At 36.9% G+C, this 21,994-nt stretch overlaps 2 protein-coding genes across 3 annotated transcripts; one reads left to right on the top strand and one right to left on the bottom strand.

Moving 5' to 3' along the window:
* The first annotated feature begins 1,590 nt into the window (after window positions 1-1,590).
* On the top strand, window positions 1,591-4,405 carry LOC136228026 (ACT domain-containing protein ACR4-like). Its single transcript, XM_066016857.1, has 7 exons — window positions 1,591-1,853; window positions 2,048-2,093; window positions 2,188-2,302; window positions 2,420-2,487; window positions 2,675-3,274; window positions 3,393-3,497; window positions 3,581-4,405. Exons 1-7 carry the CDS (start codon window positions 1,798-1,800, stop codon window positions 3,917-3,919), a joined length of 1,329 nt encoding a protein of 442 aa, XP_065872929.1. The 5' UTR covers window positions 1,591-1,797; the 3' UTR covers window positions 3,920-4,405.
* A 2,134-nt stretch (window positions 4,406-6,539) lies between these two features.
* Window positions 6,540-15,731, bottom strand: LOC136228011 (SWI/SNF complex subunit SWI3A). Of its 2 annotated transcripts, none has more exons than XM_066016843.1 (7): window positions 15,548-15,731; window positions 14,907-15,442; window positions 13,789-14,283; window positions 8,252-8,439; window positions 7,234-7,283; window positions 6,989-7,146; window positions 6,540-6,895 (listed from the first exon to the last, which is right to left on the bottom strand). In XM_066016843.1, the coding sequence occupies exons 1-7, from the start codon at window positions 15,627-15,629 to the stop codon at window positions 6,698-6,700; spliced, it is 1,707 nt and encodes a 568-aa protein (XP_065872915.1). In that variant the 5' UTR covers window positions 15,630-15,731; the 3' UTR covers window positions 6,540-6,697. The 2 variants fall into 2 exon arrangements, with proteins under 2 accessions (XP_065872915.1, XP_065872922.1); XM_066016850.1 differs by having other exon boundaries at window positions 8,252-8,421; window positions 15,548-15,728.
* Between the last annotated feature and the right edge of the window lie 6,263 nt (window positions 15,732-21,994).

Here is a 21,994-nt window from a genome sequence, read left to right as displayed (position 1 = left end):
TATATACTAATATAATCGTAATTAAAATACTTTGTATGAGAGTTATATCCCATATTCAGTTCAAATTTAAATTAATCCGCAATATTTATATATATTTCGGACTAAACCTAATAAGCGAGCCCAATACATTTTCAAGGCCATCTTAATAAAAAAAACTCATAAACAAAATCATCTCACGATCCATATTATCCGAATTCCCACTAGGCTTGAAGCGTGCACAATACATGTCCATATTATCTGGACTCGAACCCTCGACCTTTTGGTCCTAGAGACTTTGATACCATGTCATGGAATTGATTGAACTAAAAACTCGAGCTGATAGTTAAAAGTCCACTTCATATTAATAGCTGACAAGCATATCCACCCTCTAGAGGTCCACTCCAGACTCAAATCAAATAAGATCGAGTGTGGTCAGACAACTCACAATTGAACATGATAAAACAATATACTATATACGGTAGAACCTCTATAAATTGATATACCCGACGCATTAATAAACTCTTTAAAATAATATTTTTCTTTGGTCCCGACTTGGTCCAGTTGAAAAATTAATAAATTTTCGATAAGGTAATAAGATAATATATTTATAAAAAAACCGCTATCTAAATATAAGATCCTAATAATATCATAAATTAATAAGTATATAAATATAGTTAAGGGAGTTCTTACCAAAAAAAAAATATAGTTAAGGGAGTGTTTGTTTACTTTATTTACTCCTACTGTTTGACTTTTCATTTTAAAAGAGATAGTTTCAGAGGTTTAGTTTAGTAAAAAAAAAAATTTATTTTTTGCTCTTTATAGCTTTTTACAAAAGTAGATAATCCATACTTTTTAGAAAAATAATTTTTTTAATATTAAACTGCAAACTGTGAGTAGAGTGATAGAGAGTGATATGAGTTTATTAGGGATTGAGGAAAATATGGTAATGGATAGAACAGAGTAGAGTGAGAGAATTTGTGTCGCTGACACGACTTGATTTCACGGTTTTATATGATGGTTCATGTTAGCCGATCCCGAATCATTTCGGAACTAAGATTTTATTATTGTTGTTGTATTAAACTGCAAACTGTAATAACAAATAGTAAGTAATCCAAAAGACTCTTTTAAGAAAATTTAGAGAAATATGATTCGTGTTTGTTTTTTCTAAAAATTTAAGTTTAGTTGGAACTCATCTCTTATATATAGTATTTTACAATTGTATATTGAATGTTTTTAGTAAAGATAATTAATTATTAAAAACGAGTTATTTATTAGCTTTTATATATAAATGTTGGACCATGATATTATCTTTTTTTATAAAAATATTAATTAACCGATAAAGAGATTTTTATAATTTATTTGTTAGATGAAATGTTAAAAATATTATGCTGTGAGTAATATTTATTTTATTTTTATTAAAAAAAAGTAACAATCGTATACAGCATGTAAAGTGTGGACACAGCGGCTGAAGGTACGGCCTTCAAGTTAGGAAAAGATCCATAGGGAATGAGAAATTTCACCTACAAGATCTCTACCGGTGTAGTGGGGCTGCTTTAGTTACTCCGTTTCTTAATTTTTCTTTCTTCCAATCACAATTCGACACGTTTCCTTACACCACTGGCATTGTACGTTCGCTTGCTTCCCGCTCCTCCCCTCCTAAATCCTTGCCATACTAACCGTCTCTTCTCTCAGTTTTCTGTTCTGTATATATATAACTGCCCATTTCAGCCCCTTTACCCTTTACTTTCTGTTTGGATAGGAAACTTCTCAACACTCGCAACAAGTTTCTGTTTCTTCAAATCTCTTCCCAACTCAAAAATGGATGACGATGGTGATGAGTATGCCAAGCTTATCAGAAGGATGAACTCTCCTAGGTAAACCTCTATTTCTCTATCATATATCTGCAATTTAAATCTCCGATTATGGTTCTTCAAGTTTTTGTTTCTTGCGCTTCTATTCATGTTTATGCCGAATTGTATGATTTCCCGCCAGGTGTTTGCTAATATTTCTCTGTGAATTACTAATTAGTTTTATTCACTCTTCCTGTTATTTTGTTTCTCATTTGCAGAGTTGTGATAGATAATGATGCTTCTGAACAGGCCACGATTATACAGGTAGACTTTCCTTATTCACGATGTGTAGCAATTTGAATTGTGTAATTAACATAATGCTTGTAAATGATTTGAACTTCGTTTTTTTTAACTTCAGGTTGATACAGTTAATAGACATGGTACTCTCCTTGAACTTGTTCAAGTCCTCACAGACCTAAACCTTGTCGTAGTGAAGGCATACATAACTTCTGATGGATTGTGGTTCATGGATGGTAAGTTTGAAATTGCGACTCAGAGAAATTAATGCATCATTTTATTTTTATTTTTACATCCGTTGGTCTGAATATGGATTTCATCAATTAGTCTGAGAATGGATTTTCATTTCACAGTGTTTTATGTGACTAGCAACGATGGAAACAAGGTCAAAGATGAGGGGGTTCTCCATTCAATAAAGAAGGTACTAGATATTTTAGTTATTATTAACTACTATTGAATTCTGAAAGTAATATAGTATCCATTCTACTTTTTGACTATCCAAGTTGAATCCTGGGTCTAAGAAAAAAATAGTTTAAAACTGCACAACATAATAATTTTGTAACAGCTCAACAATCCTTACATTTCCTCAATTTGTGATAATTGTGCAGGCTCTGGAAACTGATGCATATATGCATAGTTCAATGAACAACTCTATAGGGATGTTACCTTCCAAAGAGCATACCTTGATTGAACTGTCAGGAACTGATAGGCCTGGTTTGCTATCTGATGTCTCTGCAGTACTGACAGATCTTAGATGCAATGTAGTAAATGCTGAGATTTGGACACACAATGCCAGAGCAGCAGCTGTGATGCATATTACAGAACAATCTACTGGTTGCGCTGTGGAAGATCCAAAGAGGCTTTCTTTGATCAAGGAACTGCTTTCTAATGTCCTAAAAGGCAATGACAGTATTAGGACGCCAAGAATATGCATCTCCTCCCCTGTTGTTACACACAAAGGCAGAAGATTGCACCAGATGATGTTTGCTGCCAGGGACTTCCAAAGAACCGAGACTGAAATAGTAAATAGAAACAGTGCAGCCCCCTTTGTCATTGTGTCCGATTGTGCAGATAGAGATTACACTGTTGTTACAGTAAGGTGCATAGACCGCCCAAAGTTATTCTTTGACACTGTCTTCACTCTAACAGATATGCAGTATGTGGTATTCCATGGAACGGTTATTGCTGGTAGAAAAGAGGCTTATCAGGTGTCCTTTCAGTAAAGCTTGTTACTGTGCAAATAAAAGCTTTCAGTAACTCAGCTTTCGCATTTGCATTTCAGAGCAGATGTTCTTAGCTTTATATTTTTACTGAATTTTTTTGCAGGAATACTATATTAGGCATGTTGATGGATTTCCCATAAGCTCAGAACCTGAACGACAGAGGGTTACAGAGTGTCTCGAGGCAGCCATTGAGAGGCGAGGATCAGAAGTACGCCATTAGTATTGCATACATTTGCTTTTGAACATCTGATAATGCAACTTTTTACAGAAGATAAATGTATTGTGTTGCAGGGACTAGAACTGGAGTTGTGCACGGATGACCGCGCTGGACTTCTCTCAGATATCACAAGGATACTACGCGAAAACGGCTTGAACATCAGAAGAGCAGAAATCTCGACAAAGGATGGGAAAGCACAAAATACTTTCTTTATCACAGATGTGTCTGAGAACTTTGTCGACCCCAAAACTATGAGTTCAATTGAGGAACAATTAGGACAAGTTGTATCACATGTGAGAGGAAAGAATGCACAACCCAAATTTCCTGAGGAGACACCTAGAAGTTTCCTTTTAGGGAGCTTTTTTAAAGGTCGAAATTTCCAAAACTTTGGTATCCTTAAATCCTACTCATAGTTTTCTGCTTTCACATGGATATAATAGTCAATAGTATACCCAAACCCACTCCCTTCTCTCGAGGAGTGATTTTAGATTTAAAATGTATATGTTATACAGTAGAAGTGACACTGAAGCTTCTGGCTAGTGTTACTTGTTCATGATAATTTTGTACATATTGGATGAAAATCGTACAGGATTTTTAACCTAACGTGCAGAAGTATCCTGTAAGCAATGCATCTATTTCCATTAAGATAAATCAAGTTTAGAGATTCAAAGTGAGTGTTCCGGGTGTTACTCCGGACTTACTCTAGGATAGTGGTGGAAAAATTATACACGACACAAAATTGATATGCAATTTTAGTGTTAAAGTTTTAGCTTAATAAATAGTGTCATTTTTTAGTCGATATAAAATTGACATGTAAATTTTTGCATTGGGTCAAGATTGAACGCAATGTAACACTAATATTTAAAATTATTATCATATACTCGTTCTGTTTCATATTACATGTCTTTTTAAAGAGTTGTATAGAAATTAAGGATATTGCAAAAAAGACATTGTTGTCCTTTATTTATTTATTCTATAATAAGTCCATTATTTTTAATTAATTTTTGTAAATCCGCGTTTTATAGCAGAAAAAAAGATAACTTAACGTGTATTGATCATATAAAATGACTGGAGTCGTAACACCTGGCACATTATAGGATTTTACTTTTGCCCAATTGGGCCGTCTATTTTTACTTTATCATCGTCAACCGATCACTCTCTTTCTCCTAGCCGGTTTCCAATTCAGACTAGGGATAAGGGTGTAACGGGCCTCACCCTATATTAAATTATATAAAAAGCTCATATCATGTAATATGAAATAAAAAAACTCTCTAGAAAGATATGTAATATGAAATGAAGGTAGTATAATTTTTTATATATTTTTACAAGTTATATTAATTAATCAAAGTAATAAAATTACAATTATTACTTACAAACATGACTAATTGTATGTGACTTGTGAACATATTATATATATTACCAGACTTTTGGAAATATAAAAAATACTATACAAACCCAACATGATAATCCAAAAAATTGTCAAATCATGAGACTTTGTTGACAGTTAACAAGATGTGTTTATTAATTGTTATTTTATTAAGGCTTAATGTTCTCCATCCCCCTTAACTTGTTTAAATTAGTCATTTTACCTCTCTAACTCATCGAATATTCTATTTACCCCCTTAACTCTATAAAAATGGTATTTCTCACCCCCTTAACTTGTCTAAATTGGTCATTTTACCTCTCCACGGCTCATCGAATGTCCTATTTACCTCCCTTAACTTCATAAAAGTGGTATTTCTCACCCATTATGATCCTATTTACCCCTTAACTTCATAAAAGTGGTATTTTTTACTCATTTATAGTGCAAAATTAACAGGACTTATTCAAATGAGTTTGAAAATACTTTTATTTAATATCAACTTTTTATTTTGTTTTAGTTTGATAGTTATATTGATCTTTCATGTGTTTATTACAATAATATTGTATTACAATAATTAGATAATCAAAATTTAACTAGCCAAAAAAATTGAAAAGAGAAAGAATGAATAAAAGATACAAATAACAAGAACATTAATATAAACAAGTTAAAGACATTATATGTATGGATCAGGTGCCAAAATATGCATATGGTTTTTAGGGAAGTACCAATTTAGGTTTCACATACAAAAGAGCACAAATATAGGTTTAACGTTTAAAAAATGGTATCAATTTATGCCCCGATAACGGATTCTAAAGGGTGAAAAATACCACTTTTATGAAGTTAAAGGGGTAAATAGGACATTCTATGAGTTGGGGGGAAATGGACAAGTTGAGAGGGTGAGAAATACCACTTTTATGGAGTTAAGAATGTAAATAGGACATTCGATGAGTTGAAGGGATAAAATGACCAATTTGAACAAGTTAAAGAGATTAAGAGAGCATTGGGCCTTTTATTAAATTTAATAAAGGAAGGGGGATCAAAATTGATTAAAAGACTAGAGGAGAATTATTGATTCCTATACTCACTGTTCAAAACGAAGGCCGTCTGGAGCGTCTAGGCGCTCGAAATTAAAAATCCGCCGCGATTTTCTCTAATTAGTCTTTCTAGACGTTTTATTAACTCCTAGTTGATTTTTAGCCGTCTTGCCTCCGCCTAGGCCACCTAAACGACAATGAACAAAAACATTTTTTATTGTGAATTTATTTTTTGATTTATTATAATTTAATTTCAAGTTGTTTAAATAATATTGTTGTTGAAATGTTGATGTTTGCATATTTTTAAAGATATATATATTATAATACACATATTTTTCTATATTAAATAATTTTATATTATTATTTTTAGATAGTATAATACATATTTCAATTGAATTTATATAATAATTTGTTGATTAACAAATAAAAAATACAAACATACAAATCCGATTAATCCCCAATTAATCCTTGAAGGCCCTATCTGCCCGACTAGCGCCTAACATTTTTTACAATCTTACCTATACTTAGAAGAATCACATTGGCATTTCAACTATTTGTTGATGAAAATGCATCTTCGTTAGATTGGAAAAGAACAATTTTCAACTATTCGTTAAATATTATGGCATGCGACAATAATTAACAAATCAAATAACTTTTCATCAAAATAGGTAGTTAAATATATCTCTTATCAAGAGACAAATAGAAATTTGCATCCTAGGAAGTTACAAACAATTTCGCTAAATCTAATCTATCCAATCATTTCTTTACAACACATGAATCAATCTAGATTTCCATCAAAATACACTCCCACTCTGAGATTTCACATAACCATTATCTCTCCATTTAGATATGCCAGAGCTAATTGCTCTCTGTATGACATCAGTACGTTCCTCTATTAATAACTCTTTCACTTCCTCCAGTTCAGCGTGTTCCTTCTCCATTATCACCTCCAGATTCTCAAATCGCTTGATTTTGTATTGCAATTTCTTTAACTATTGTTTCATACATCAAATGAAATAGGACAAGCATCAAGCACTGCATGACTAAATTATGATTAACAAAAAAAAAACCAAACCTAGACCTACCTGTGTCTCAATTATGGTTGCCACTAAATTTTCAATTTCCTGGTCTTCCTCGTTAGCCAGCGATTTGGCATGTGCAGCAGCTGCTCCAAGAGCTGTTGCTATTGCAGTTCTAAGTCTTAGCGTAAGAGGTATCTCGTTCTTCCTTGTTTCCTCACTTTCTGAAAAAGATGGATGGCATGGTTGAGAAATATATTTGTACTTAAATTCCGTGGTATTATCCAGACAGTTTGCGTTACAACATTTACCTGATCGAGTCGCGCTCTCGTTTATCTCTGAAACCTCATCCTGATGGGTCCTGTTTGCACCAAAAATAAAGTTTTCTTATTGCATACCGCATACCCTGGTTTACTCTTTTCATGGGATAAACTTTTCATTTTAGAAAACTTTTTCTTAAAAGGCCTGTTTAGGAAACTTTTCATTTCGGGAAACTTTTCATATTTTACTAGTACATCATTCACTTAGGATTTGTTAGAGGGACAGTTTCCCTCAGGGGAAACATCTCAAATAGGGTACCTTGGGGGAAACCAACTTCCTATAGCGTACCTTAGGGGAACCAACTTCCTATAGTGTACCTTAGGGGAAACCATGTAGTGTACCTCAGGGGAACTTCCTAGAGTGGACATCAGGGGGGCCTAAAGTAAACATAGGGGAACCAAGGGCTAGTTAATATTTTAACGTGTTTTTGTGAGCCAATTAAAAAGCAAGAAAAATCAGAAAGTGTAAGTATCAATCCATCGTGGAAGTCAAAGTGGAGGTTACTCAATATAGTGGAGAACGTGGATTAGTGAAAAGAAGCACGAAGTTACCTCCAATGTCTATAAAAGAAAGAAAACAACTCAACAACTCAACACACCCAAGCAAAAACTCTAGCAAACTATCTCTAGACTTCAGCGTTTTTATAATTCTCATTTATTCCCTTAGTTTCAATTTTCAGATTTCTAGTTTCATTCTCGCTTCCCAGTACATTTTTATTTTATTTGTTGTTCAATCATTTCTCTAAGGTCGGTATCGTTTTGATAATCGAATCTTTGGAATTTATGGTCTCTTTATTCCATACAATCGTTTGTTACGTAGAAGTTAGAAAGTGCACTCAATTTCACTCCATAGTTCGAGAATATTATAATTCTCTGGCACGCCCGCAATTTCCCACAAAAGAGCCAAACAGGTCCTAATGGAGAAAATGCATAGGCACAAACAAACACCTTTAATACATAGAGACAATGCATGACACAAATAGTATCCTTAGAACATTAGATAAACTACCTCTCTGCCATGGAATGGAGACTGGGAGACCAAAGTCCTTTGCTTGGAAAATCGTCCTTGCTTCCAAAAATCTCCCTCGGACATGATGTCTCATCACAAAGTATTGCAACAGCAGCCTCAGCGGCAGCAGCTGAAACCTCTGGGGCAGCCATGGTTGAAATAAGAGCCACCTGACAGGGAATTGACAACTGTAACTATATTGTCACAAAATCAAGGTTACAAAACAAAATAGTGCAACAAGAAGTCAGCATCAAAAGAAATTTTAATGAATAAGGCTATTTCTGCACTCAGCAGGGAAGTAGCCACTAAGTATAATTCTTCCAGCAGTCGAATGGTCATGAGTACACCAACATTCACAGTGTATCAAAGCTATGAAGCACGGAAACGTTGTTGAAGTAACGTTTCTACGTTTACACAAGATGTAGGAAACGGAAACGAACCGTTTCCGGGCACGTTTCTGTAAATAAAAAAAATATGGTATGTGTTTCCAAAATCTGAAAGAGATTCTCAAGCGGTTCATACTGAAATCGATCTTCAGACTTAAACGCAGGTATCTCCATGATTTCTTCTTCTTCCGAGTTTTGCCATTTTTTCTTGGGGATTGGGATTGCTTCTTCTTCTTCAAGTGGCGATTGCGATTGCTTCTTCTTCGACTGGTTTTGGAAATCACAATACCAGTTTGATATCAAGTTCTTTCATAGTTGGTAATTTGTTCTCTGTTGTTTTTTTCCTGTGCCTTCTTGAATGGTGTGATGGTGCGATGGAGAGAGGCTTCTGGAATGTTTGGAATGTTTGGGTTAGTTGGATTTGGACCATTTATATTTGTTATTATTTAAATAGTGCTATTTCTTTTTTTTACTGTTTAGTTAGACTTTAATTTTACACATTTTGTTATTTATACCTATTTGTTTCTATTAATTAATTGGTACTTGATATTAGTAACATGTTTATTTTATTCAATTGGTAGTTTTTTAATTAATTTGTTTTCATTTTACCAATAATTAGTTCATGTATTTACAATTTATGATTATTTTTATATTTATTATATTTTTTAATATTTATAAATATACCCCTATATTTTTAATATTTACACGTTTCCCCCACGTTTCCGTTTCATATGTTTTTTAGAAATCGCGTTTCCCGTTTCCATTTCAGTTTCCGTGCATCATAGTATCAAAGTATTCAGACTTATATTAAGGCATATAACCAATTAGACAACATGTCGTAATGCATTCCTATTCCTTCAGCTTCAACACTTTCCCCGATGAGGAGGCAACTAATTCATGGCTACCATATTCAATTATAGGCATCTTAGAATGTACAGCCTCAAGAGAAGACTGCACAAGCGTCAAGAATCAAGAACAAGCTCACTTTAGGCATCTTAGAATGTACAGCCTCAAGAGAAGACTGCACAAGGGTCAAGAATCAAGAACAAGCTCAAGCTCACTATAGGCATCTTAGAATGTACAGCCTCAAGAGAAGACTGCACAAGGGTCAAGAATCAAGAACAAGCTCAACATAGCAGGAAGCTTTGGCAGGGTCATACTAAATTAACTAACATTTTCCAATCCAAAATTCACCAAACAGTAACAGGGCCCACTTGATCATCATGATCCAAAAATGTGTCAGCATACGACAACAACAAGCTCAGAAAAAAATAAAGAGCAACAACATTGAAAATCTGATAGAGAATAGTCTAGTCCATAGTAGGAATATTCTAGAAGGGATGAGGTGTATGGGATAAGGGTATTTCGGGTATAAGATGTTAGTACATGTGTCTAGGGTATGAGTGATTAGTAAATAAGGAAGGGTTAGGGAAGAGAGAAGGGAATGAGGTTTTACATTGTTGTTTGGCTGCTCATTGCTGTGGCTCTACCTAGTAGAGAGGGAGGTTTCTCCTGGGGGATTAGAACATCCGTTCTATCCATTGTTCTATCATTGTTTATCTTCTATATATCAATATATATCAGTATTTCTCTTTTCTATTTACATCTTGGTGTTTGAGTTTCTATCATTGGTCTGACCTACCGGATGTATTAGACCGGCACCATGGAAAATGCAGAAGCTACTGATAGATTTGTGAGAAAATGACGGAAACTTTGAGGGAGATGACAGAGATACTACGAGATTTGAAAGAACCACGTATTTTTTCTGGCAAGGATCCAAGGAATGGTTAAAGCGCATTGAAAGATACTTGAAGTTCAACCGAACACCGGCGAATCAACGACTCTCTATAGTTCGACAATGTTTGGAGGTTTCCGGCAAATACTGGTTCGATCTTATTTCTGAAATCTATCCATATTTAACTTGGTTCGAATTTAAAGGGAGTTTTCTAGAGAGATTTGGACGTTTTGAAACTCCTAATTGGGAAATAGCATACAGAGAAGCAGAAACTATGGAAGTTATGGAGTCAGATTTGAAGAATGGGAAAATGAAGGTGATGGGATGAAGCAACAAGGGGAGGAATTCATTATCGATGTTGATTTTGGTTCATATGAAGAAAATGTTTCAAGGGAGATCTCGCAAGTACAACAAATGGAGGAGAAATTAATACGGCAAGGAGAAGAGGAGAAGAAATTGCAGCTGGGGTCAGTTTCATGGGGAGGAAGAAACGCACCGTTTAACCCATCTAAGGGACCCATAGCGTGTAATCCATCTGTTCTCGACACGGGTCAGATGAAAGTAATATACAACAATTTCTCTCTCTTTTAGGTACGCAGAAACAGAGCAAAAATGATGGTGATTGGGTGAAGCAACAAGGGGAGGAAATTATCATCCTTGTTAACTTGGGTTCATCTACAATTCCTACCTTTGATAACCAACAAGTTCTAGAAATTGATGAGAAGAAGCAGCGTTTGCCTAACAAACGGGTGGAGGAATTTCTTAAGGAGGCTATGAAGGATCTCCAGCCACCGGCCTGCCACCCCAACAAAGAGCTGAAGCAAAAATTCCGATGAAAGGCACTCTGCTTTCAAAGGAGGCCTCTTACTGTGGAGTTGATGAAATGACGGCCGATTACCCTTGCTCAGAAGGGATGCAATGGCTGGAGACAGTTCTAAGTGAAGAAGGGAGATTGTTCTCGCAGATTCCTAGAGATGGAGTTGGGTATGAGAAGAGGAATTGGCTTGTATTTTCTCAAAAAATATATATGGGCCGCAGTTAATGTGGATAAAGGTCAAGGTAATTGGCCAATCAAGAAATTGGGTAAGCTCCATTTTAAACCCAATTGTCTAATTTTGACAACAGAACAAGAGTCTCCAACTCTACTTGGAAACCCTAATTTTTGCTTTAAGCGTCCTAATTTTTGCTTTAATCGAAATCTGATAATTTTCCACTACTCACAAGAACCGCGAGAATATTATATGTGCTGGGCTGGCCAAAGTGTTAATGAGGGAATTTCTTTGGTTGAGGGTGAGACTGTCGATTTTTTGGTGCAGAGACAAGAACAGTGGATTGTTGGGCATAGCAGAGAGTTTAATGCTTGGGCAGTAACTAGTCTGGCAGAAAAATTGCAAGGTACAAATGAATCCAAACATGGGTATTTTATTTATATATTTATGGAGAATCATAGTGGGGTCTTCAAAATACCACAACACCATTTAGTTACTTGTGACACCTGGAAAAGACATGGTTGTTTATTGATACAATCGAAGTTAGTGGGAGAGAAAGGTCTCATGATGTGGCCTTACTTTTTTAGTATCATGAAGCGGTGGATGGGCCATCTTTCAATATTTGTGGAATTTGTTGAGAATATAGTATATTGCCACGTGTCCACCAATTTTTTGGAATTGGCCTGCAAATACAGATACACAGAATTTGGCTATATATGCATTCAAGGAGGCAAGGAGAATAGTCAGAACAAATATGGGTTGCTAACCCATACTTCTGTGCTATTGAGTGATGAACTGCACATAGAAACAATTGATATTGACACAATTTTATTGCTCCGAGTTGGTGTTTGGATTGAAAGTGGGAAAGGATCCTTTTGGTCTATTAATTTTAAATCATATTGGGGAAAGCCAAGGAGAGATGTTGAGGATGGAAGAAGGGTTGGCACCACGTCAAGTGCATACTTGGAATCCAGTCCAAAAATTCATTGAATATGAAATTGTGCTAGAAGTAACCAAAAAGAAAGGTTCTTTTTAAGAACTTCCCATATCTCCAATTCTCAATAGCACTCAAGGTTCAATTCATTATTCGTTCAGTAAGGTTGAAGAGGCTGTAAAGTGGAAAGGAGAACCAATGTGCTCGTTTGCAATACTATCAAAAATCAGCCGTGGCGAGAAGTTTCAGTTTGCATTTGCTAATTGCTTCATTATTTGGAACTATGGAGGAGTGCCAAAGGAGCAGTGTGAAGTACGACACATGACTTTAATGCTTAAAGATACAACAGCGTTTCAATGGTTGATTGCATGGATGATTACAAGAGGGATCGACATTCAACAAACTTCCTCTTGACTCCAGTCTTGAGGACAAGACTGTTTGAAGGGGTGGGTAATGATAGAGAATAGTCTAGTCCATAGTAGGAATATTCTGGAAGGGGTGAGGTGTATGGGATAAGGGTATTTCGGGTATAAGATGTTAGTACATGTGTCTAGGGTATGAGTGATTAGTACATAAGGAAGGGTTAAGGAAGGGAGAAGGGAAGGAGGTTTTACATTGTTGTTTGGCTGCTCATTGATGTGGCTCTATCTAGTAGAGAGGGAGGTTTCTCCTGGGGGATTAGAACATCCGTTCTATCCATTGTTCTATCATTGTTTATCTTCTATATATAATATATATCAGTATTTCTCTTTTCTATTTACATCTTGGTGTTTGAGTTTCTATCAAAATCATAGAGCAGATAAAGCAGTTATGCAATAAGTCTAGATGGAACAAAAAAAAAAACATGTTTTTAGGACAAAAATCCTACAACCATACAAGAACAATCCAGTAGTATGCAATATTTTGTGCATATCAAGAGGTCAAATATGACTTTTTAAAGGGTTGTTATGCAAAATTTTGAGACCTTTTATGTAAAACCAGTAGAGAAAGGGAGAATTTTTGTACTCGCAAAGCAAATAAACAACAGATTTTTGAGGAGAATGATGGCAGAGAGTCAAAAACAGCATCAAGAGATGCTGTGTAGAGATGATTTCACTTCAGTTCTCACCTCCTAGCTAATTCTAGGACATTTTTCCTCAGGAACGAAACTGTTATGCCATACAGACAATATTTAATGGGCTAAATTAATATTAGGACCTCATTATCTCAAGGTAGAAAGAGACTACCTGACTTTTGTCTGATGCAAGTTTTGGACATTAAAATCTAGATATTAGACTTGGACCTAGAGGAAGAACAAGGAAGCTACATAAAAATTTCAGCACACATAGTTTCATCCATATTTCACTCATCAATCATCAAAACCAAAGGAAAGGAATATCAACTCCTTCAAGAAAATATGCAATGCATCCAAATGTAATAAAATTATAAACCAGGTACAGAAATTTATGTATCCCGGAATAAACTGATTAAAAATTAATTTCAATAGTATTTACCTCTTTCATCAAAGAACTTCCCGCATCTGAAAAAGAACCAATGCGTTTTCTTTTCAAAGGAGGACCTTCTTCCTCAACATCTCCATTCTGCTCACACACATTTGTCTGCTCAGGCAACTCGTCCTCATTCTTCACTGTGCCTTGATTCTCAGACGAAGATAAAGGAACTTCTTTTAAGTTGTTCACGCTGTCGCAAAGTGCAGCAGTCGTACCATTTCTTTGAGAAGATCTCCATTTGAAATCCCCAAAAGGCAGCTCAATGAGCTTAGAAATACAATCAAGTTTGCTCTTGGTTGGGACATCTTGAAGAACAAGGTCCCAGTTGTCCCCATGCTTCAGAACAGATTCTAAAAGAAGTGAAGTCTCTGCCTCAGTCCATACAGTTCCATATGCATTACTGCTATCAACACTGTCATAAAACTTGAAATCCTCCTCGGACTTGTTTTCACCATAGCTTCCATCTTTAAAGCACTTGGTACAAAGTATGTAATGGCTCTGCTAATTCAATGGCTAGAGTCAAATAGTCTCAAATTCGTCAAAGGGAAATCAAGTGTCATACCATGTTTCCAAACATAGGATTCCCAAAAGCAATGGGATGTAAGGAAACAGTAGACAAAATAAACCATCTTGACAACATAAACATACAAAACCCATAAGGAATTTCACTAGGTACATTCACATTATGTTGCAAAATGCATGTCACTCAATGTGCCACAAGGACAAGAGAAAATCTCATGTTAAATTACAAACGGGTATTATTAGAGAAGAGCATCTCCTTCCTGGACAGCTAAATATGCCAGAAGCGCCTTATTAGAGTGCTTAGGTGCTCCTCTAACACCCCCTTTTAAGGTGCAGTACTCTTTGGGAATGGAAGGGTTATAACTACCTACTATATAATCCTCAACCCTTAAAAATCACACAGTAGCTGCACCAAGCCACTTAAAGTTAAAACTATAAAGTGAAAATTTGAAAATTGCAAATGAATTCTAGATCGATGCATATCATCAGAACAAAAAAAAAAAAAATCCGATATATAAATTAAAACGAAGCAAACTAGCAATAAAGAACATGAGAAAATAATTCATGGCTAAAACATAGAGGAAAAAGAAAAAATCTACCTTAGTATATTCATAACGGCCGGAGTCACATTTTTCACTACAATTTTCACAGAGAAAACCCTTTTGCTTCCCCAACTCACCAAAAAAAACATCAGAATGAGAACTGAAAGGCGGCAACTTCAGCCCACTCTCAACAACCTCGGCTGCACCAGCAGCACTTTGCGGCACTGACAGCGGCTTCAGGGAATTCGGCATAGCCACAACCCGGATACCATTAGGGGGTCCATCCTCAACCCTAAACTTATCGGTTTCAAATTTATCGAAATCATCACACCGAGGGGAATTTACGCCGAAATTTATCAATCCCCACTTGTCCAAAAACCGGAATACTTTGTTAAGCAAATTAACATCGCTGACCAGTGATTTACGAATCTCCGTGAAGGTGAGTCTTCTGGAGGGATCTTCGCGATACTTGTTGATGATAAAATCCCTATATTCTTTGTATACTTTAGGGGTCCTTGTAATTGAACTGCCATCGAAGAACTCTCTCAATGCAGACCTTTCGTTGTCGTGTATATCGTCCCACGCAAACCAACCTGTAATGAAAAGAGGGGAAAAACCAGAGCGATAAAAAACGAGTCTTTAGATATTCTGAGAAAGTAGTTTGTAACTAAACAAACAGGAGAGACGAGCGAACTTACTGGAAGAGCTGGGAATGGTGTAGAGGTCGAACTCTGGTTCGTCTGGACGGGTCGGTTTTGGATCCGGGTGCGTAGCTTCCATATTGGTCCTTGGGGTTAGGAGGGTGAGTTGAGTCTGGTCAATTAATTTATGTAAAGAAAGTTTGGGATTTTTAGTCACCTGAAGCTAGATTCAGCTACATGCCTTTTTTGAATTGTGTAATTCTTATTTAAACCGTTGAATAAATTTCGATTAGATTAATTGGGTTTTCAAGTAAGAAAATATATCTACAACCATTTTGGGGATAAATAGATTTTAAAAATATGTTATATTGTAGATTGAGTAATAATGATAAAAATTAGTGTGTGTGGGAATGGAATGTTAGATAATAAAAATGTTAAATAATGGAATGTTAGATAATGAATGCATATGAGGTTATAGTATTTTAGAGTCTCTAGCTATTTCATATTATATATATATATATATAATAAATTTAGATTTAAAATGATAAGGTTACGAGATTTTGTAGTAAAGTGTTTCGCTGGTTCTTCTCTTGCGTTGAGAATCAAGTCAGAAGAGTAATAGACAAATATAAAGAAATAATAATGCGTTCCATAAAGAAAAAAGGAGGTAAGATTCCTGGGTCCTTAACCAATGGTGTAGTTCACGGATAATTCCTAAGCATTAGGAACAAAAATGTTAAATAATTAAAACACCGGATTCGTTATAGTAATAATGCTGCATCATTTAATGCTGCAGCAGCCATAATAAAAAAAATTCTATATAAAAATCACCGTTCTAATTTCTACTCTATTATACTAATGTATATTTGTATACAATACTTGCTCCTAATACCTATTATAATAATGTATATTTGTATACAATATTTGCTCCTAATGCTTATCAAATCAAATTTAATATTTTATTATTTTTAACATATAAAAACTTTTCCAGTCCCTACATTTTATCAAACACGCTATTTAATCATTATATTTTAATAATATACTTTTAGATCTGAAAATTATCGTGTTTGATTTATATTCGTGTCGTGTCATTTTTTAGGTTTATGTTAAAAAGAGTATTCTAAACCTAAACTAAAAACTTTCATGTCACAATCGTGTTAACCTGTTCGGGTTAGTATCGATTACGTATCGTGTTTTTGAGAGGCTAATTTTTGGAATGACATGAAACTGACACGTAAATTTTTGTATTGACACGAAACTGACACGTAAATTTTTGGGTTTACACAAAACTGACATGTAAATTTTTGGGTTAACACGAAACTGACACGAAGCTTAGTAGATAATGTCAGTTTCGTGTCAATCCAAAAATGACACACTATCTACTAAGCTAAATTCAAACACTAAAATCACGTGTCGACTTCGTATCGTGTAATCGGATTAGTATCTTAAACCCAAAAAATTTGCATGTCTGTTTCGTGTAAACCCAAAAATTTGCATGTCAGTTTCGTGTCAATCAAATATTTACGTGTCAGTTTCGTGTCAACTCAAAAATTTGCGTGTCAGTTTCATGTTAATACAAAAATTTGCGTGTTAGTTACATGTCAACCCAAAAATTAGTTTCTCGAAAGCACGACACGAAATCGATATTAATCCGAATAGGTTAAAACGATTGTGACATGAAAGTTTTTAGTTTAGGTTTAGGATACTCTTTTTAACACAAACCTAAAAAATGACACGACACGAACGTGACTCAAACACGATAATTTTCAGATCTAAAAGTGTATTATTAAAATATAATGACTAAATAGCGTGTTTGATAAAATGTAGGGACTGGAAAAGATTGTATATGTTAAAAATAATGAAATATTAAATTTGATTTGATAAGCATAAGGAGGAGCAAGTATTATATACAAATATACAGGTATGTATGGTAGAAATTAAAATTGTGGTTTTTATTAAAAAAATGTGTTATGGGTGCTGCAGCAGCTCCACTATAACAACATGGTGTTCCAAACACCGGGTTCTTTGAAATAATGACACCGGTATTTAATATACCGGTGTCATTTAACTATGGTAAACTTTTTTAGCATTACAGTGGAATTTTTTTTAACCCTACATCCTTTTTAAAATTATTATTAAAATGAGCATTTTTTTAGGAATTATCCGTAGTTCACCTACTTATAAGGATTGAGTCATGGGCTCAAAAACTAAAGTGTCTTTGTGCAAATGGTCTAGTGGGCCATCCTTTTATAAGGAGACATGAGTGGACTTATTGGGCTCTTTAGGTTTGCCGGCACATCTCTCTTATCAATTAGTCCCACTTCGGAATGGTTGGTGACCTAACCATTGAATGTGAGGTGGCAGGAGCAGGGTGCTTTGTTTCCAAAGTATCGCGCAAGGGTGCATTATGCCTTACATTGAGGTGTGTCAGAGAAGAATGTGTTGGAGTGGCACGTGGCGTCTGTAAAGCTACCACTTGTTTATAACTGAAAATGGAGTGTGCTTTGAGTAAGGCATGCGTCATTAAACATGCTAGAAGTGACGGCATTTTCAGAGGCCAAAGGTGACAAGCCTAGACTAATTGTTTGGTGTAATTTTTGGATGGTGTGACTCTTCGTTTGTCTGTCCTAGCTTATAAAAGGGGGAGAATTGCATCTTGTAACAAATTTTCGTGATTTTGAAATTTGCTTATCACAAAGGAGAAAAGTGAGAGCTTATTCCTAGACTATGTGTTTGGTGTTCGTTGTGATGATGGTAGGCAAGTGCGTTGGTGGCTGCTCTTCGAGGGTGACCTTGAAAGTGCTAAGGTCAGTATCTCCTTCCTTCTACTTTTGTTTGGTATTTTTTTGGTCTTAGTTGGGTCTTCGTTCGAGCGGTTTGGGCTACTGGGTGAATTAGTACGTCCAATGAGGTTAATGGTAAGAGAGTAGGGTTGTTGGGTGCCATTCTGAATGAGTCGACTCTCATGGAGAGTTGACGTGTTAGATAAAGGATGCAGGGTAAGGTGTGGTCGCGTGGTGCTGGAGTGCGAAGAATTGGAGATAGGAAAAAATGGAAAATGGTGGCAGAGAAACCTCGTGTGAGGAAACCATTGGTGGTGAAGGAGACTATATTTTGATCTCGTCCTTTGATCGGAGTTCGGGAGAACGAGATAATTATCGAGGTGGTAGTACCAGATACTATGTTAAAGGATAGGGAGACTGTTGTAGGCTTGTACTAAAGGATGCAGGGGTAAGGTGTGGCCGCGTGTTGTAGGGTTTGATCATGGGCGTTATGATTTGGAGGGCCGACGAAGCGCTCGTGAGTCCAAACCTTTGGAGAGCGCCTAGAGTATTATTAGGAGGAACTATTTAGGAGCGATCTTAATGGCATTCCATATCGAGGAGCACTATAAGCTAAGCAGCATTCCCAAAGCTACTAGGGCCAATAATCTCGCAAGGCAAAACGAGATGAACATCTATAAGGAGCATCTACCAGAATACGCATGCCGTCGCTGCCATGTTTTATGGAGGTATTGAAGGAGTTAAACACTTGTCTTGGGCAAATCCACTTGAATGGGTGGAGGATGATGGTGGGGTTCTATTCGTTGTGCCAGGAAGCAGGGTTTTAGGCAACCAATTTGGTGTTGTTGAAGTTCTTCAAACCCTCAAAAGGGGAAAAGTCACAACATATAACATTCTCTTTTATGAAGTTCAATGTTATTAGAGGTTTGTCAGAGAAATTTCTAGAGTGGAGGCACCAGTTTTTTAAAGTCTTTGTGGCTGATCAGGAGTTTCTTTAATATGTAAATTGAAATGCTCTGGCGACATGCTCTAGGTCCTGTCTAATAGAGAGACCTGTGACAGTGAAGGAGATGGGTTTGGTTTCCTATTTAAAGGGCACCCAAACTAGTTGAGCAATGGATTTAGCTATCTTGGGATATTCCAAATGAGCCCCCCCCCCAGGGATAGCGAGTCCTCTAAATGATAGAGAACAAGATATTAGTCGGGCTATTTTGCAACCAGATCATGGGCCTAAACCTCTACAGGTATATGTTAGGAAAAAGGGAAATATACAAGGGCAGAAATGGATATCTGGAAAGAGTTAGTTATTTACAAGGGTGTTTTAGGGAATGAGTTGGTTATATACTGTGGGTGGGGAAAGGTGTGAGGTATGCTGATTTTGTTTGTCTTTTCTGCTTAGCAGGGCTTTCCCGTTTGGGTTGAGAGGGGTAGCAATACCTTGTACTGTTTTCTCTTTTCGGATTAATAACAATTCATTCCTTTTTTCTATCAGATCATTCCTTTTGTCAGTTACTTTCTCATTTCTGTCTAATTGTGGAAGATTTCTGGATCTTTTCCCTTTCAATTGGCGCCGTCTGTGGAAAATTGCTTTCTCGATGGGAAACGATCCGATTCAAACAAGGACTCAATCTTTGCTGGATGTTCAAACTAAGTTGGAAGGCCATGAAGCACAGTTTGAGCTCGTTCAACAATCTATGGGAGGCATGAGGAAGACCATGGAAGGATTACAGAAGTTAGTGGAGAACTTGGCTGTACAGATTCACAACAACCCCAAACGGCCACCGGAAGGTCCGTCTTTCTCCTTCCCGGAATCAGAGGACACCTCTGAACCTGAATCAGGTATCAAACCCGATCACCAGCTCTTTGAATCTGGCTTTAAGGGTGGTGGAGAAAATGGGTCTAAGGGAGGAGGTCCTAATCTTAATTCTCACATCCATCCCAACCATTTCGATGGTGTTGTGATGGCTATGCCTAAGGTGCGGATACCGGCGTTTGATGGATCTGAGGATCCCCGTTCATGGCTCACCCAAGCCGATTTATATTTCAGAGTCCACCGGACTCAGCCGGCTATGAAAATCATGTTAGCACAGATGTGTATGTCCGGCACGGCGTTAACTTGGTTTGCACGGTTGTTCCGAGATGATCCGCAATTGTCCTGGGAAGTTTTCCGATTGAAGATGCAGCAGCGGTTCAGTGAACGAAGAGTACAGAATGCATACGAGGAACTCTCTACGCTCCGCCAAACAGGAACGGTCGATGAATACATTGAAGCCTTTGAAAAGGTAACTGCGTTCATCCCAAAATCATCAGAGGATCAGTTTTTGGGACACTTCATTGGAGGATTGAAGGAAGTTATCCGACCATGGGTGCGCACTCTGAGACTGTGGACCTGCGATGATGCGATGGAATTTGCAAGGGATGTTGAATTATCATGTGGGTTACAGGGGAATCGCACTTTTGGGAAGGAGAAAGGAGGAAGCTCCGTGGGAATGATAGACTCTCACGTGACCTCTCACACATGGAAACCCACTTTACCCAAACCACCCACAAACCCGACCCGACCCGACTATAAACCTGGATCCCTAAAAACCCATGATACCCACATAGATCGCCCAACTCCCCCTTTTCAAACACCAAATCCTAATCGCAATCGGATTCATTCCAACCTCTCAGCCAAAGAATTAGAAGAACGTCGATGAAAAGGCTTATGTTTCAAGTGTGCTCTGCCTTATAGTCCTCAACACCGGTGCAAAATTGGTGAACTACGTTTGACGGTGACTGAGAACGATTTGTTCTTTGAATCTGATGCTTCTTTTCTAGAGTCAGAAGTGTCTAGAGTAACCAATGAACTTGAAAATGACGGTGAATGCGCAGTGCTTGAATTCCTTTCTGCCGCATCTGAACCACGGTCAAGCCCCCATACTTTGAAACTGACAGGTGCGATTTTGGGTATCCATGTAGTCCTACTTGTTGATTCTGGGGCAACCCACAATTTTATTTCTCCCAAATTGGTCCATTCTTTGGGACTATCCACATAATTCATCAATCCTCTTTCTATCCGTTTGGGTGACGGACACAATGTTTTCGTCCAGGAGCAGTGCTTGGTCTGTATTAAATTGGGCTCAGGAACGTTCACTCTTACGGCTCTCCTTTTTGAATTAGGGCATCTTGACATGGTCTTAGGAATGGCCTGGTTGCAGTCTTTGGGGGATTGATAGGGGTCAAAAACCCCTATCTTTGGGTACGGTTTTAGGACGGTTTTTAGGTTTATTTGGCTAATAAGCGAGCAATTCTCGCATTTAAATGCTTTTGTGTGAGTTAGTTAGAAATTGGAAGCATTCTATTTACTTTTTGTCGTTTAGGCTCGTTTTGTGATCAATTTAGGCAAATACGGCCGAAATAACACGCATAATAGAATTCCGTTATCTTTTGAAGCTAATTGGTCCGTCAAAAGTCGCACCAAACGAAGCGTTTGCTCAAAATAAGCGATTGACGGATCAATTCGGCTTTTGGACTAATGTTTTATGGAGTTTTTATGCGTGTGCAGGTGTAAGTTCAGACGAAAAAGGGTTTGGAAGTCATCCGGTACGGATCGAGCGCGCTTCGGGCGAAAACGCTCGGCGAGCAGGGCCCCCCGGGCCATTTCTGCTCGCCGAGCAGGCCTCTGAAGGCCTGCTCGCCGAGCAGGCCGCCAGAGGCCTGCTCGGCGAGCAGGAGCCTG

Source organism: Euphorbia lathyris, chromosome 1 (assembly GCF_963576675.1).
Source record: "Euphorbia lathyris chromosome 1, ddEupLath1.1, whole genome shotgun sequence".
NCBI classification, from domain to species: Eukaryota; Viridiplantae; Streptophyta; class Magnoliopsida; order Malpighiales; family Euphorbiaceae; genus Euphorbia; species Euphorbia lathyris.
The sequence above is the reverse complement of the archived record's forward strand: the minus strand, read 5'-3'. Positions and strand labels throughout refer to the sequence as shown.

Coding starts and splice junctions, on each gene's coding strand:
- LOC136228026 (XM_066016857.1), top strand. CDS start 1,798: ATGGATGACGATGGTGATGAGTATGCCAAGCTTATCAGAAGGATGAAC. Junction 2,303..2,419: donor TGGATTGTGGTTCATGGATG/GTAAGTTTGAAA, acceptor TTCATTTCACAG/TGTTTTATGTGACTAGCAAC. Junction 3,275..3,392: donor GTAGAAAAGAGGCTTATCAG/GTGTCCTTTCAG, acceptor ATTTTTTTGCAG/GAATACTATATTAGGCATGT.
- LOC136228011 (XM_066016843.1), bottom strand. CDS start 15,629: ATGGAAGCTACGCACCCGGATCCAAAACCGACCCGTCCAGACGAACCA. Junction 14,284..14,906: donor GCCGTTATGAATATACTAAG/GTAGATTTTTTC, acceptor TTGAATTAGCAG/AGCCATTACATACTTTGTAC. Junction 6,896..6,988: donor CAACCATAATTGAGACACAG/GTAGGTCTAGGT, acceptor ATGAAACAATAG/TTAAAGAAATTGCAATACAA.